The sequence below is a fragment of the Opisthocomus hoazin genome, chromosome 1, assembly GCF_030867145.1.
Source record: "Opisthocomus hoazin isolate bOpiHoa1 chromosome 1, bOpiHoa1.hap1, whole genome shotgun sequence".
NCBI classification, from domain to species: domain Eukaryota; kingdom Metazoa; phylum Chordata; class Aves; order Opisthocomiformes; family Opisthocomidae; genus Opisthocomus; species Opisthocomus hoazin.
The window spans coordinates 151724290-151737044 of record NC_134414.1 but is presented as its reverse complement, the minus strand read 5'-3'; the positions used below and the strand labels follow the sequence as shown (position 1 = coordinate 151737044).

General features: G+C 39.6%; 1 protein-coding gene across 1 annotated transcript in view; it reads left to right on the top strand.

Annotated features, from left to right (window-relative positions):
• The window catches only part of VWF (von Willebrand factor), a 145887-nt gene that overhangs the window by 111998 nt on the left and 21134 nt on the right, over window positions 1-12755 (top strand). Inside the window, exons 39-43 of the mRNA XM_075441816.1 lie at window positions 2056-2158; window positions 2268-2342; window positions 2867-2971; window positions 3451-3656; window positions 5031-5180. Coding sequence (XP_075297931.1) covers window positions 2056-2158; window positions 2268-2342; window positions 2867-2971; window positions 3451-3656; window positions 5031-5180 — 639 coding nt within the window. The remainder of the gene's footprint in view (window positions 1-2055; window positions 2159-2267; window positions 2343-2866; window positions 2972-3450; window positions 3657-5030; window positions 5181-12755) is intronic.

The following is a 12755-nucleotide window of genomic DNA, read 5'->3' as shown; positions in this document are numbered from 1 at the left end:
TGGAGGGCAGGCGAGGATCAGCTCACACAGCCGTTCTGTGTCTCCACCATTGCAGGATTAACTGTGTGAGCAATACAACAGGCAGTGCAACTGGTGGTGGGTTATGATTTCCTTAACCCCCTTCTTTCCCTCTCACGTTCATTCTTCTGTTCCTTTCTACCCCAGGTTGTGCTTGGGTTTATGGGATTCTCAATACCAACGCCCATATAGAGCTCTACTAACAATGTGTTATCTGTCTCTTGTAATTTCTTCTCGTGTTCTCTATCAGCTACCTTCTCAGGACTTTTTAGCCCTGAGGCCATTAAATGCTCTGGCAGAGGGATTTGAGTCGCTTTCCCAAGCCCCGAGATAATGTTCTTTACTGGCAATACATCGATGCAAGCTTTCTATGACTAAAATAGATTTCCTATGGATTAACCAACCCCATGCGGTTTGGTTCCTAAGCTTTGTTAAACCTCTGTTTGGCTTGTTCTAGCATGCCTGCTGTCTTGTCCTTGACACACTGTTAACCTTTGAAAGTAAAGTACCATTTTTACTGTTTTTTCAGACTCCTGTCACGGCTTTAAGTACATAGATATTTCTGGTGCAGATGGCAGTGTGCGTTGATATTTCCTTCCTTTCTCCTTAGTATTAAGGATGTCAGCAGATTGTTATTTTTAAACCGTGCTCTAGGGTCTTCTGGATGACACTTTTTCCCTTTGTGGCATCCTAACCTACTCTACATGTTCTCACTCAGACCGTGCAAATTAACATTATTGTCCCATAGTGCATCTTTTCACTCTTACCTATCTATTCACATGGGTGTTAAATGTAGACAGCTCTTTAGAAGTAACTGCATCTTTAAAATCAGTTATTTACCTCTCTCTCAAGAGACAGAGCAGTGGTTGAATAATGATATACTTTACTGGCAATTTCTGAATGTGCTTATTAGCTTCAGGTAATCACCACAGTGATGGTTTCCAATATGGCCTTGCTATAGTGCTTTTCCAGCATGCAGTCCACCGAGAAATCAAGTGATGAGACCCCATATATTCTCAGTCAAAAATGTGTACTGTTGATTTCTATGTGTTGAAGTACTGCTAATTTGGGAAAGCAGCCACTTCTACGTATTTCCCACAATATCGCTGTTTCCCTTAGTACCACTGAACATCCAGTCATGGTATGTCGTTGCATGAGTCCACTGTTACTCACAATAGCCTGCGATTGCATTTATAACTTCTGAGCATTTTTCATGCTTAAAACAATAGTAATTGCTTACCCCAGTCATGCATTCATTACATCTTTTGCTAAATTGGTACAGTACAGTAATTTCAGAGTTGTGTGTCTGTGTCTGTAAAGCAGATTCTTTACCCAGTGTGTGATAAGCCCATCCTCACACACTGAGGAGAGCTATAGTTCTCTTCAGGCCTGGGTGCTCGGTGGACTTTTCACACATCAAGCACACCCAGTGCCTACTTCTTTGTTACATTTATACATTAAATTAATGCATATTCTGTCTATCTAATACATATTCATTCTAATCTACATGAGTTGTGCCACTACGTGGCGTCATTCTTCTTGGCTTCTTTTCAGACCCTTCTGCACTTTTGGGGGTTTCTGACGGTCCTTGGTGGTCTTCCTCGATGAAGTAGCCTAACTCCTTTTATCCATATATGATCACATCACCTAAGGATGACTCAAGGCTACTTTCTTTTGCCAACTTTCCTTTGTTCCTTCAAGAAGGAGCATTTGTCTTTGATTAAACGGCCAGTATAGATGGCCAAGATATTCTGTCTCTAAGCTTAGGTTAAACGTTAACATAATTCTGGTCATGCACTACTTGATCAAAGGAACACTACTTAAACACAAACATTACCTCTTCTTTCCAAGGGAAGAACTTGTTCTATTACGTATCTCCTTAGGTTCTTACTGTTAACAGAGCAGCCAACCAATCCTGAATATAGTCTTCTGGTTTTCCAAATTAATGTTGCTCCACCTCATCCACTTCCATTGCCAATGTGCCAGTGACCAGAATATTTGATTTCTTTCTAATAATCTGGGTTTTTGTTCATGCAGCACATGGAAACATGGATTCCTGCTGATGAGCCTTGCAAGATCTGCACATGTCTTGATAACAGGAAAGTAAACTGCACCGTCCGACCTTGCCCTACTGCCAAACGTAAATTCATTTAGCTCTAAGTATGATTGCACTTGGTCTGTTTTTTTTCTTACCTAGTTTTCTAGTTCTTATCCAAACTTGTTTTGTGAATGTTTTCTGCTTACTCCAGCTGCTCATTGTGGTCCCTGTGAAGTCCCTCGTCTGCGCAGGGATCTCAGCCAGTGCTGCCCCGAGTACGAGTGTGGTAGGTTCTCATAAATGTTGGGGAGTCTTCTTGGTACATATTTTCACGAAATGCTTCGAAAGGATGCAATCCATTATTTTATTTAATGCAATACACCGCTTTTTAAACAACTGAATGACCATACAATCATCTGTGTGGAAAAATAAACAACTCCTGGAGATGTGAGTCTCAATTCACTTCAAACCTGACTTTCTGTAAGAGATGAAGAAGAGAACAGAACAATTTGTTTCTGTCTAAATGACATTAGAACGGTCTTCCTTCAAGTGTCTATTTTTGCATGGTCTGTATGTGCACATTAAATATAACATTAGAACCTTAATACTCATAACCTGAACTTGAACTGTCCCCTAAGCTATTTTGAAAGCAAACTTGGACCTGCTGAACTCTAACTTACTTCATATTGTAGGATAGCAATTGAGTGTAGGGAAAAAATGGTTAATCAGGATGTGCATGCATGTATGTGTCTTTTTTTTGAGGACTAACTACTCAGGTGTGGTCTTAAACACTCTCTCGATTTCTCTTAGTCTGTGATCTGGTTTCCTGTGATTTGCCTCCTGCCCCTGCCTGTGAGTTTGGCCTGCAGCTTGCTCTGACCAATCCTGGAGAATGCAGACCAAATTACACATGTGGTAAGATAATTTTTGTAGCACGGAGTGACGCTGGGGCATTGCATTTGAGCAACAGTGACAACTTTCTTTAAACATTGTTTTTTCCTTCTGGTAGGTTTAATTTTGGAGCCAACAAAAATGTCATGATTTCACAGACTTGTAAGAAGGGTATTGTTGGCACTTTCTGAGTATGCGTTTGAATTAAGGAAAAGAGAAATGCTCTAGTCTTGGATGTGTGTGCTCTGACCCTTATGCTTATTTTATAAATCTTTTTGATTGTATATGAGAGAAGATTTTTGTGGCAGGGTAGGAACTTTTACTGAACTTGCAGCACGATCTTTGACCTGGGTCTTTTGTATCTGCATTACTTCTTAGTCTTTAAGTAGGTTTATAACAGTTTGCAGTAGCAATTAGTGCCTTGCTATGGGAGAACTGTCTTGTTCTCTCGTGGCAGTCTGAAATGCCGTGTGCTTGACGTGGTACCTACCTTTTTCTGCTAGAGTGTAACAGAGAAGCATGCAGCTTAGTTCAAAGACCTTTCTGCCCACCACATCGAGAGCTGACTGTTAAGAAGACTGAGTGCTGTGATAAATACGAGTGTACCTGCAGCTGTACAAACTCAACAGTGAGCTGCCCTCTGGGATATATGTCCAGATCTCTCACCAATGACTGCGGCTGCGTAACCACCACCTGCGTTCCAGGCAGGGTAAGGGGAATGAAGTGGGATTTCCACAGATGAGAGTATCTTTTGTACGTGGACTGATGGTGCCAAAGTGCACACATAGCTAGATATTAACAAGCCCCCAAAGAGATTACTGGATAACGATGCCCGGGCATTTTTAATTTACATGTGCCTTGCAGAAATACACTGTTGCATCAGACTGTTGCTTGTTGTGTTACAGTCATTTATTCTGACATAACTAACCCATTTTTGTGACTTTGAGATAATCAGATGATTTTTATATGTATATATATTTCTAATGCTTGAATGACTTCAAAGTTTCGTATAGATGAAAGTTTCTATATGAAACTTCAAAGTCATTCAAGCATTAGGAATTTCAGGAGTAACTGTAAAATTTTTAATTTGTTTCTGGATAACAGAGGTACATACTTTTGGATCAGTACAGTTACTATATATTCTTTCAATCCTATACTTCATTGAAATATCTGGGACACCCTAGACCTAAACTCATTGTGCCCATTGATTATCTTTGCCTCTGCCTGAGGAGGCATTGTATCTTATATGAACTATATTGCCACTTTTCAGTTTTTGCCAAATTAATGCTTGACTCTGTTAAAGTTTCACCAGGATATATTTTTCCTCATTTTGCCAACCTTTTATTAAGTTGTTGTATTAAGTTAACCTTTAAGATAAGGTTGCTTAGAGGAGAGGTTGCAGGGCAATGTAGACTTTTCATTGAAGCAACCTTACCTAACAGCTTAACATAGGATTACACTGTCTTGCAGCTCGGGAGATGTAGCCTTTATTTTCTGTTCCTAAGTAGTTCATTACCTTGTGTAAGTAATTTTATGTCTTTGTGCCTTACTTGTTATATCCATAAAAATAAATGATGTTCAACTCTTTAGTAACACGCTGTAAAATTTACTAATAGAAAGTGTAATAGAAGATATGGCACTACTTTTGTGGTAGCTGTGATGGCCTAAGGATACAAGAGAATGAATGCTTGTAGCTCAAAGTAGGATTTTTTGAGATCAGCTGATTTAGCTGGAAGAATTTTTGTGTGCAAGGCTCCTGCTACAAGACTCACTGTTTACTATCTCTAAATATTGTGTCACATTATACTTCCAGTGAATTTGAGTCAGACCCTGGGTAATTCCACCAACTGCAGATAAAAATCTCCAATTTATTCTTTATAAAACAGGGGATTTGGCTGCACTTATTTTCCTTTCCTGAACAGAATGGCCACAATTTTAAGACCTGTAGCATTTCTACTGAGTTCAAAATACTCCATAAAATTTATGGTAGGTTTCACATCTTAAAAAGCAGCTTTTTGGAGCCAGCAATGTGGCTTTGCAGCAACAGTGTGCTCTTTCATGTGTTGATTGTTGCTTTCAATAGGTGTGTGTGCACAACAACATAGTCTACTCCATCGGGACAACCTGGGAAGATGGTTGCAGAGAATGCTCTTGCACTAGTATGAGGGATGATGTTACAGGACTTCAGATGATGGAGTGTCATGACAAAGCATGTAACACATTCTGCTCTCGGGTGAGTAACATTTAAACCAGTGCATTAGCCAGCAGAGCCCTGATGGGGAAATTAAATGATTACTTTTAAACCTGCATGTTTAGAGAAACCAGAGAAAAATAGACAAGAAGTGTTGTAGCAACGAATTATCTTGGGAACAGAGTCTAAGAGGGCCTGAGCATTACTGAATTTATTTTAGGGTTATTGTTTTAGGACCGTATCCTGCTGCCAAGGAAATCAGTGACAAGTTTATTTTATATTTCAATAAAAGGAAAACTGCATCCTGAAATGTCTGTCATTTACACCACTTGCACAATAACTACTTGTGATGACTGAAGTTCAATTTCAAATGACTTGATTCTAGCTGAAGTTCACTTTCTGAAGAAAACGTTTCAGATCTGTCTATTGCTCAGCTCTGCCCATTGTAGCAATAAGAACACCACATGCTGTGGCCTTTATTATGCCTAGACATCTGCTACATGCTGTAAAATGACCTGGTCTACTTCTGGAAGCCCGCAAAGGAAGTGTGAGCTGCTTTGTTATATTGGCATAGCTGGTCAAACAGGAGGAGACAGATACTTGGTACAAAAAGTTGGTAGAATTCTAGAAAGGTCAAAGGAATTGGGTAAAAGTCAGCAGCACTTGCCAGTGTCATAGATTCAAAGACTTTGACCATAACATGATTTGTGCAAAATGGTTTTTATACTTTCTTTAAAGTACCCAAGTTACGTCCCTAGCATTCCTCATGTTAACATGATGTGGAGAAACAGGAAGTAAAAAATCACTGTAAAATTAAATGTCATGCCCTAGAGTTGCATTTTGGTCTGGTATCTAGCACCTTGTACTCATAATCTCTGAATGTTCCCATGTCCTTTCTTCATGAGGTTAGCATAGATGGGTCAGTCAGTGAGGACAGTGGAAATACACAGCTTGGGTCTCCAGAAAAAAGTAGGTGGCAGAAGTGCTGACAAACCATCTCCTTTACGAACTGCCGTGTGGCCAGATGAGAAGTTGTGCTGCAAACACCACAGGCTACCGCAAATACTTGTTGCCTCTTTGTAAAGCTTTCAGAATATACATGGATTAGTTGAGATTGTTCTTGATGTTATTAGCCATTTCTATTCAGGAAAAGGCACATCTGACTTGAAGCAGCTCCTCCCTAGGCTGTGGTCTGCTGTGTTCACAATCTGCAAGTTCAGTAGGCTCTGGGGGGTCTATGTGGAGCAACTGGATTTGGCTGTGTGGGATTCAGAATATTCTCTGTAGGTCTTTTGCTGACCCAGGGTTTTGCCCGCGGAAGCCCAGAAGATGATAATTTGCTTTTTTTCCTCAGTGCAGAAGCACAGATGAGCTAGTTAATACTATGCAGATCTCTAAGCTGCTTTTTAAATATTTGTTTTAAGCTGTATATTGCATTCCCCACACAAAATTCAGTTGACCAAGCAAGAAGGGTTTCTAAATGTGTGTTGTAACATCAGTGCTTTCAGTGGTCCAGTAACTGATAGAAGTCTGCATGTTGGCCTGTGAGTCAACAGACAGCCCTGGTGTCATTGTAGGTGGCCAGGTGGGATTTGTCAGTGGGGAATGCAAAGGAGGGCACGCTACAGCAATACCTGCAATACCCTTTGACTAAGAGGGACATATGCTGCTTCGGTGTTTGATTCACTGTGCTGACTGGGATGCTACTGTGATCTTCTGAATTTGCTAGTGCTGCGTGTGAGACAAGATTCACTTGCTTTTTTCTGCTCCAGGAGTAGGCTTCTCGCTTCTTGCTGGAAATTCAGTGGATCTCCAAACAAATACGTCATGTACATTCTCTGCCTCCACCAAGTCTCCAAATCTTTGCAGCCTATTTCTCACTGTTCTTCCTAGACCTTTTAACTGGTTTTAAAAAGTCTGCCTTTTTTTTTGTTTTTTTAATGTGTCCTATTTATGCAGTTGCATTCAGAGCAGAGGCTGAGAAAAATCAACACATGCTATCTCTTTTTCCTCCTTGCTTTTGTTCAGTTACATTTGGAAGAAAGCTCTTCATTAGCAAACCTTACATATACAGTTATGAGAAGCTAGAGGTGTTCATTTTGCTTTTGACATTGTTAATAATGTGTCTGGGAGTCAAAGACTGACCTTGGGCATAGAGTGTATAAGTGCAGTACCTCACAGCTGAGTTACCGTTGTAGAAACCCTGCTTTCTCATTTGAATTTACACTAATATGTGTTTTAAAACAGTTAATCATGCATTGAAATTTGACTATGAATGTTTCAGTCAAGCAAACCAACATGTGAAAAGCAGTTCTCTTTTCTGGACTCTGTTAAGCTAATAGTGCCTTGGTTTTCAAAGAATTTCAGATGCCTTAATCCCACTGTGTATCAGTATCATTTAACTGACTCTGCATCAGAACAAGGCTGGATAGCATATAGGTATGTGTGCATGAGAAGGTGTGTAAAAAATATAATTTTTTTTTTGAATAATATTTTCCTCTGTTATGTTTTAAACTGCATAATTCCCTAGGACCAGAGCAAAACCCATTTCTTTAAAAAACAAACAAAAAAACCCAACAAAAAAAACCCCAAACAAACAAAAAAAAACCAAAAACAAAAAAACCAAAGCAGGCTAGTGCTCTTTCTGCAAGTGTAGAGTTTGATGAGGAAGCTTGAGGATGCCCAGTGCAGTGAAAACCTTGAGGGTAGAGGTAAGAGCTTTCAGGTTTTGCAGAGGAATCCCTTCAATTTCCATTTGTAGAAGAGGCTTGTTTCTAGTATGGCAATTATTATGAAATATTAGATCTAAAGTATCTGTCTGGGCTTTGGCTCATAGCCATAACTTTATCAATAATCTGTTATTCTAATAAAGTATCGTTAATGCTACAGCTTCTTGACAAATCAACCTTAAGCTTTTGCAGTGTCAAAAAGCTTTTTTAAAACGAGCAAAAAGCCTTGGTGGAAACCATGCCAGTTCTTTTTTGGGAATCTGCTTTTTCTTCTGCTGCTTTCATGGTTATCAAAATTGCACAACCAAAACTGTAGCTGTTGGAGAACCTGCACAGCTCAGATTTTCTTTTTTCCTTTGCTTATTCCTGGTTCAGTGGATATACATAACAAGGACCGCAGTTGTTCTGTAATCCAGTTTCAGTTGGCCTTAAAGCTTATTTTTCAGTTCAGATTAGATGACACTGAAAGTTGTATAGACATGAAAGACATACTTTAATTATGGATCGTTGCTAAGGTGATGTTCAAACTCTCTGCTGCTCATGGCTATTAATGCATTGCCAGGTCTTAAAGTTGTGCAGTGTCACTGTCAACTGTGTCATCTGACTTCTGTGAAAACTGCTTACAGTGTTTTATCTAGCTACCCAAAAAGAATAAAAAACCTTAATATATCTACTAGCTCCTTCACCTGGGTGAATGAACGGTACTACTGTTCTCCTGAGCACGACAAAATAAAACTCAAATCGTATTTGTTGTTTCTGAATGTAAAGAAACGCTATGGGAAATGAGTGGATGTTTCGTTAAAATGAACCAATCTCACAGTTCTCTGAAGAGGTTAACAGCAAATAGAGCCTTCTCGCTTGCAGACAGACATGGATTTGCTTGATTACATGTCATAGCCCCCTTGCTTTCTCTGTTTTTCTCTTACCAAAGTTTTGAGCAAGCGAGCAGATAATTGCTGTAATTATTGTATATGCCACAGGGAGGAGTGGTGTCTGTACTTTCCTACTCTTCTGGCGCTTCTTCAGGAATGATTTCTCTGAGACTACATCAGACTACATCGCTTCAGAGAATCATGGTGGTGAAATGGATAGCAGCTTTCAAAACACTTTAAAATCACCAGTATACTGATGTGAAGGGAGCACTTACTTTGTTTGCTTTCTGTCAGTGTTCTTGAAATTAGGTTACTTTGTAGTGTAAAAGAGTGTGTTTAAAGTATTGAATAATTTAAAGTATTAGATAATTATGAGAAGAATGAAGCATCATTTTCTGGGATAAGTGTTTAAGGCAAAGTCATTTGGCTAGGTGTGTGTACGTTAATTAGGTTAGATTTTCAAGCCTCTTGATGAGTGTGTTAAATTAAAATAAAGAATGTTTGCACCCTACATGCAAAGACATAGTGAATGATGGTTGTAATAGATGCTGACTACAAAAGCTATGGCTTTAATCGCCAATATTTCCAATGGATATTTTCCTGTGAAGTAGCACGTAAAGCATGGTATTAAGGAGGTCAAAGAAACTAATGTAAAAGCAAGACTGTTGTTTGAATATTAGATGTGCAGTATCCCATTTAAAAACTCTGGAAGTCTTGGTGGGGAGTAATTTGAAACATCCTGCTTGCATTTTAAAGCATAGTTTATTATGGAAAATAGGAAATGATCCCTTAATGTTCTAGAGACTAGCGAACGGAGAATTAAGTCCTCACCTGGGGTAAACGAGTGCAGCTCCAGGGAAGTCTCTAGAATTGTGTTGAACTGAAGATTTTGCTTTCAGCATTTCAAGTTGATTTATATCCGTTCTGCTGGATTTTTCTCAGTCTACTGTTGTCATTTTCATTCTCCTTGGTTCTTCCAACCCTCTCTAGGTACTATCATCTCAATACGTAAAAGGCAAATACTGAAGCATTCTTAAAAGTACTATGTTGAGGAACAATCTCCGATCTTTCTTTCCTGCTCTGTTGCCCAAGAGGCAGCTGACAGAGTCTTCTGGACAAAACCTTAGCACACATGAAAAGATGAACTATGTACGCTGAGCAACGCTAGAACAAAAGAGGGAGTAGTACACAAATATGCCAAGCCATAGCCTGTGCGGATCCCTCTGGTAGCCTTGAGTAGGCAACGAAACCAAAATGTACGTTCTCTGAATGCTACAGAATTAGTCTGCATTCCTCTGGTGTTTGTCACAAGCCAAGCCCCAGTTCGAAAGTGGGCAAAATTTCCGCCCATGTAGGATGTTCTAATCCACATGCTTTCATCCTCTCCACGTGGGACATCAGCTTTATCTCTACATTTGTGTTTCATAAAACAGCCTGATCTGGCAGCATAGCTGAGTGCTTGTTAGGTTCTCCGCAGCAGCTGCCTGTTATCGCTCCCAAGTCCGCCATGGGCATCTGTCCAGATGCCAGGGGTGCCTTGTGTTGCCTTAGCTCTTACCTCCTGGGGCAGAGGGATTTTCTTAGTCCTGTAGACTGTGATCTGCCTCTCGGTGTGACAGACAGTCACTTACCTAGGGCTTCTTCCGAGTTTTAATTCCCTGTTTGAAATCTGTGTTTAGGAAACAAAAAGGGGGCAAGATGCAGAGGAGGAATAAAGCAGCAGATCCAGTCCACAAAAAGCAGGGGACAATATTGGCATCTCTATACACTAGCATCTATATGCTAGAAAATGAAAAATAGTGAAGGAACTCTGCCTAGTTTGATCTAACATTAACCTTCAACAGCACAGTATCCGAGCCTTCTCAGATGTTCGTGTTCATAGATTGTCCAGCTCAGGAATAAATCCTGGTATCGTATACTCCTTGTACAGGAGTCATCAAATTGGGGAAAAAAAAACCACAACAAAAAACCACCACAAAATGCGCAATACATTTTCCTTTTCTTAGAGGTAACCTTAAACATTGCCACCTTTAGAATTAAACATAGAATAAAGCTTTGTTTATTCCTGTGGGCTAAAATTTCCATGGTGTGAGGGTGGGGTTTTGTGATGGTGAAATATTTCTCATGCTGTGGAGGATCTTTGACAGCACAGAATCACTGTCCACCTTCTCAAGTACAGATGGCTGCTCTGCTTTTTGAGGAGCACATGAACTGCTGCATTTTGCAGGTTTGTACTCTGCAGTGGTTCAGGGGCTCTGTTAGGAGAAGCTCAGCAGGCACCGAGGTCAAGAGCTGTGATCTCCTGTATTTCTTCCCCTTAGGAGTCAGAGCCCGCAGATTTTGAACCCACTGAGCACCAAAAGGGCCACTGAAGCAGGCTGAACTGTCCAAAAGCAACATCTTTGTCAGCGCCTTAGGAGTGCAAATCACACCTGGAGTCTGCGTAGCCCCTTTTTGTTTGCACTTCAGAGGGCTCTGTACAAACTAATTTAGTGAAATATGGGTCCTGCAGCTGGATTTTGCTTAGTCAGGATGCTGAGTTTATTCTGGGCACAAACAGCTCAAGGATTTTTATTTCTCTGTGTTTGCCACTAAAATAAAATTTTGCATCCCATACTTCAGATGCTTCAGACATATATTTAACAGATAAAAGTCATATAAAACAGAATCTTCAACAGCACAACTTTCCCCACAAAGCTAGGTCGGTCTGGTGTCACATTGTGTGACAGCATACAAAATGCCCTTCCATATTAAAGTGTGCTGATTATTGAGGTTTGCTAAAGTGCTTCATATTGCAAAACAAGGACAGTCCATGAAGTGAGGGAGCAGTTGGGAATACTTCAGCAATTTCAGTTCAAAGAGGTTGACCAAAATAAAATTACACTTATTTTCATTGGCATTTTTCACACCAACAATATTTTCTTTGACAGAACATCTCTCCTTCAACTCTGTATTGAAATCAGAATTATGCTTTGCTCTTTGGAGACTGCCTAGCTATTAAATATAGAATATGTTATTTCTAATTAGAATAAAGCTCCTTGCTTTCTTTCATTTAGATACTCCAGTGTTTGAATATTTGGCTGGTTACTTCAGGAGATGAAAAGATTTAATGATCAGTCAAAACTGCTCCCTGGGCTACATGCCCCCTCTACTTCAGCACAGGGCAATCAGATGTCTGAAAGTGCTCAGGCTGAATCCTAACCTTGAAGTCTCAGGGATGGGAAGGGGAGTTGTGAGTACAGATTAACATTCAAAATGCTACTAGAACAATTTTTGCCTTTCATTTTCTTTTGTATAATAGTATTATATATAAAAGAAAGGATTTTTGAAATATTAAATAAAAATTCTTATATATGACTCGTATGTAAAAACAGAGGTGATTTAATGTGATTTGTTTTAAACTGGATTCTTAACATTCACGTACAGATTCCTACCAAATCTCACCACAATTGTGACAGTCACTCTTAGAAGTGGGCTTACTTAATTTTCCTTTTGCACTCCTCTGCAGAGCGATATTATTCGAAAGTCTTGCTTTTTACAATTTGCTAATGCATAAAAGAATCTGCTCACTTACAGTAAACCAACATTTGGAAATGACTGCTGCTTAATGCTGTTGAAATAGCTCAGGGTCCTCTGAAAGCATTTTTCTTTTACCTCTTCCCTTTTCATTTCTGCCTATTTGTGTTCTTTTCTGTCTTGTGGCAAATCTTTGTGCTATTACATATATGAACAGATCCTAGCAAAAGGAAGATGTTTCTGGATGATTTCAGATTTTTTTTTTTTTTCTTTTTTATTCTTTTTTGTTAGGCACCATCAGCATTTTGTGTACTCCAAGAAGGCATGCTCCATAACACGCTAGAGAAGCTGATGTCCTCACAAGGCCCATTAGTCGATTGGCATGACCTGAACAAGGATAGTACATAGAGTTAGTCAATGTAGATGAAGTGACTATGTCTTCAAAACATATGCTGGGCAGGAGCTAATGAGATAAGAATTTCTACTCCTAATGTGGTGTG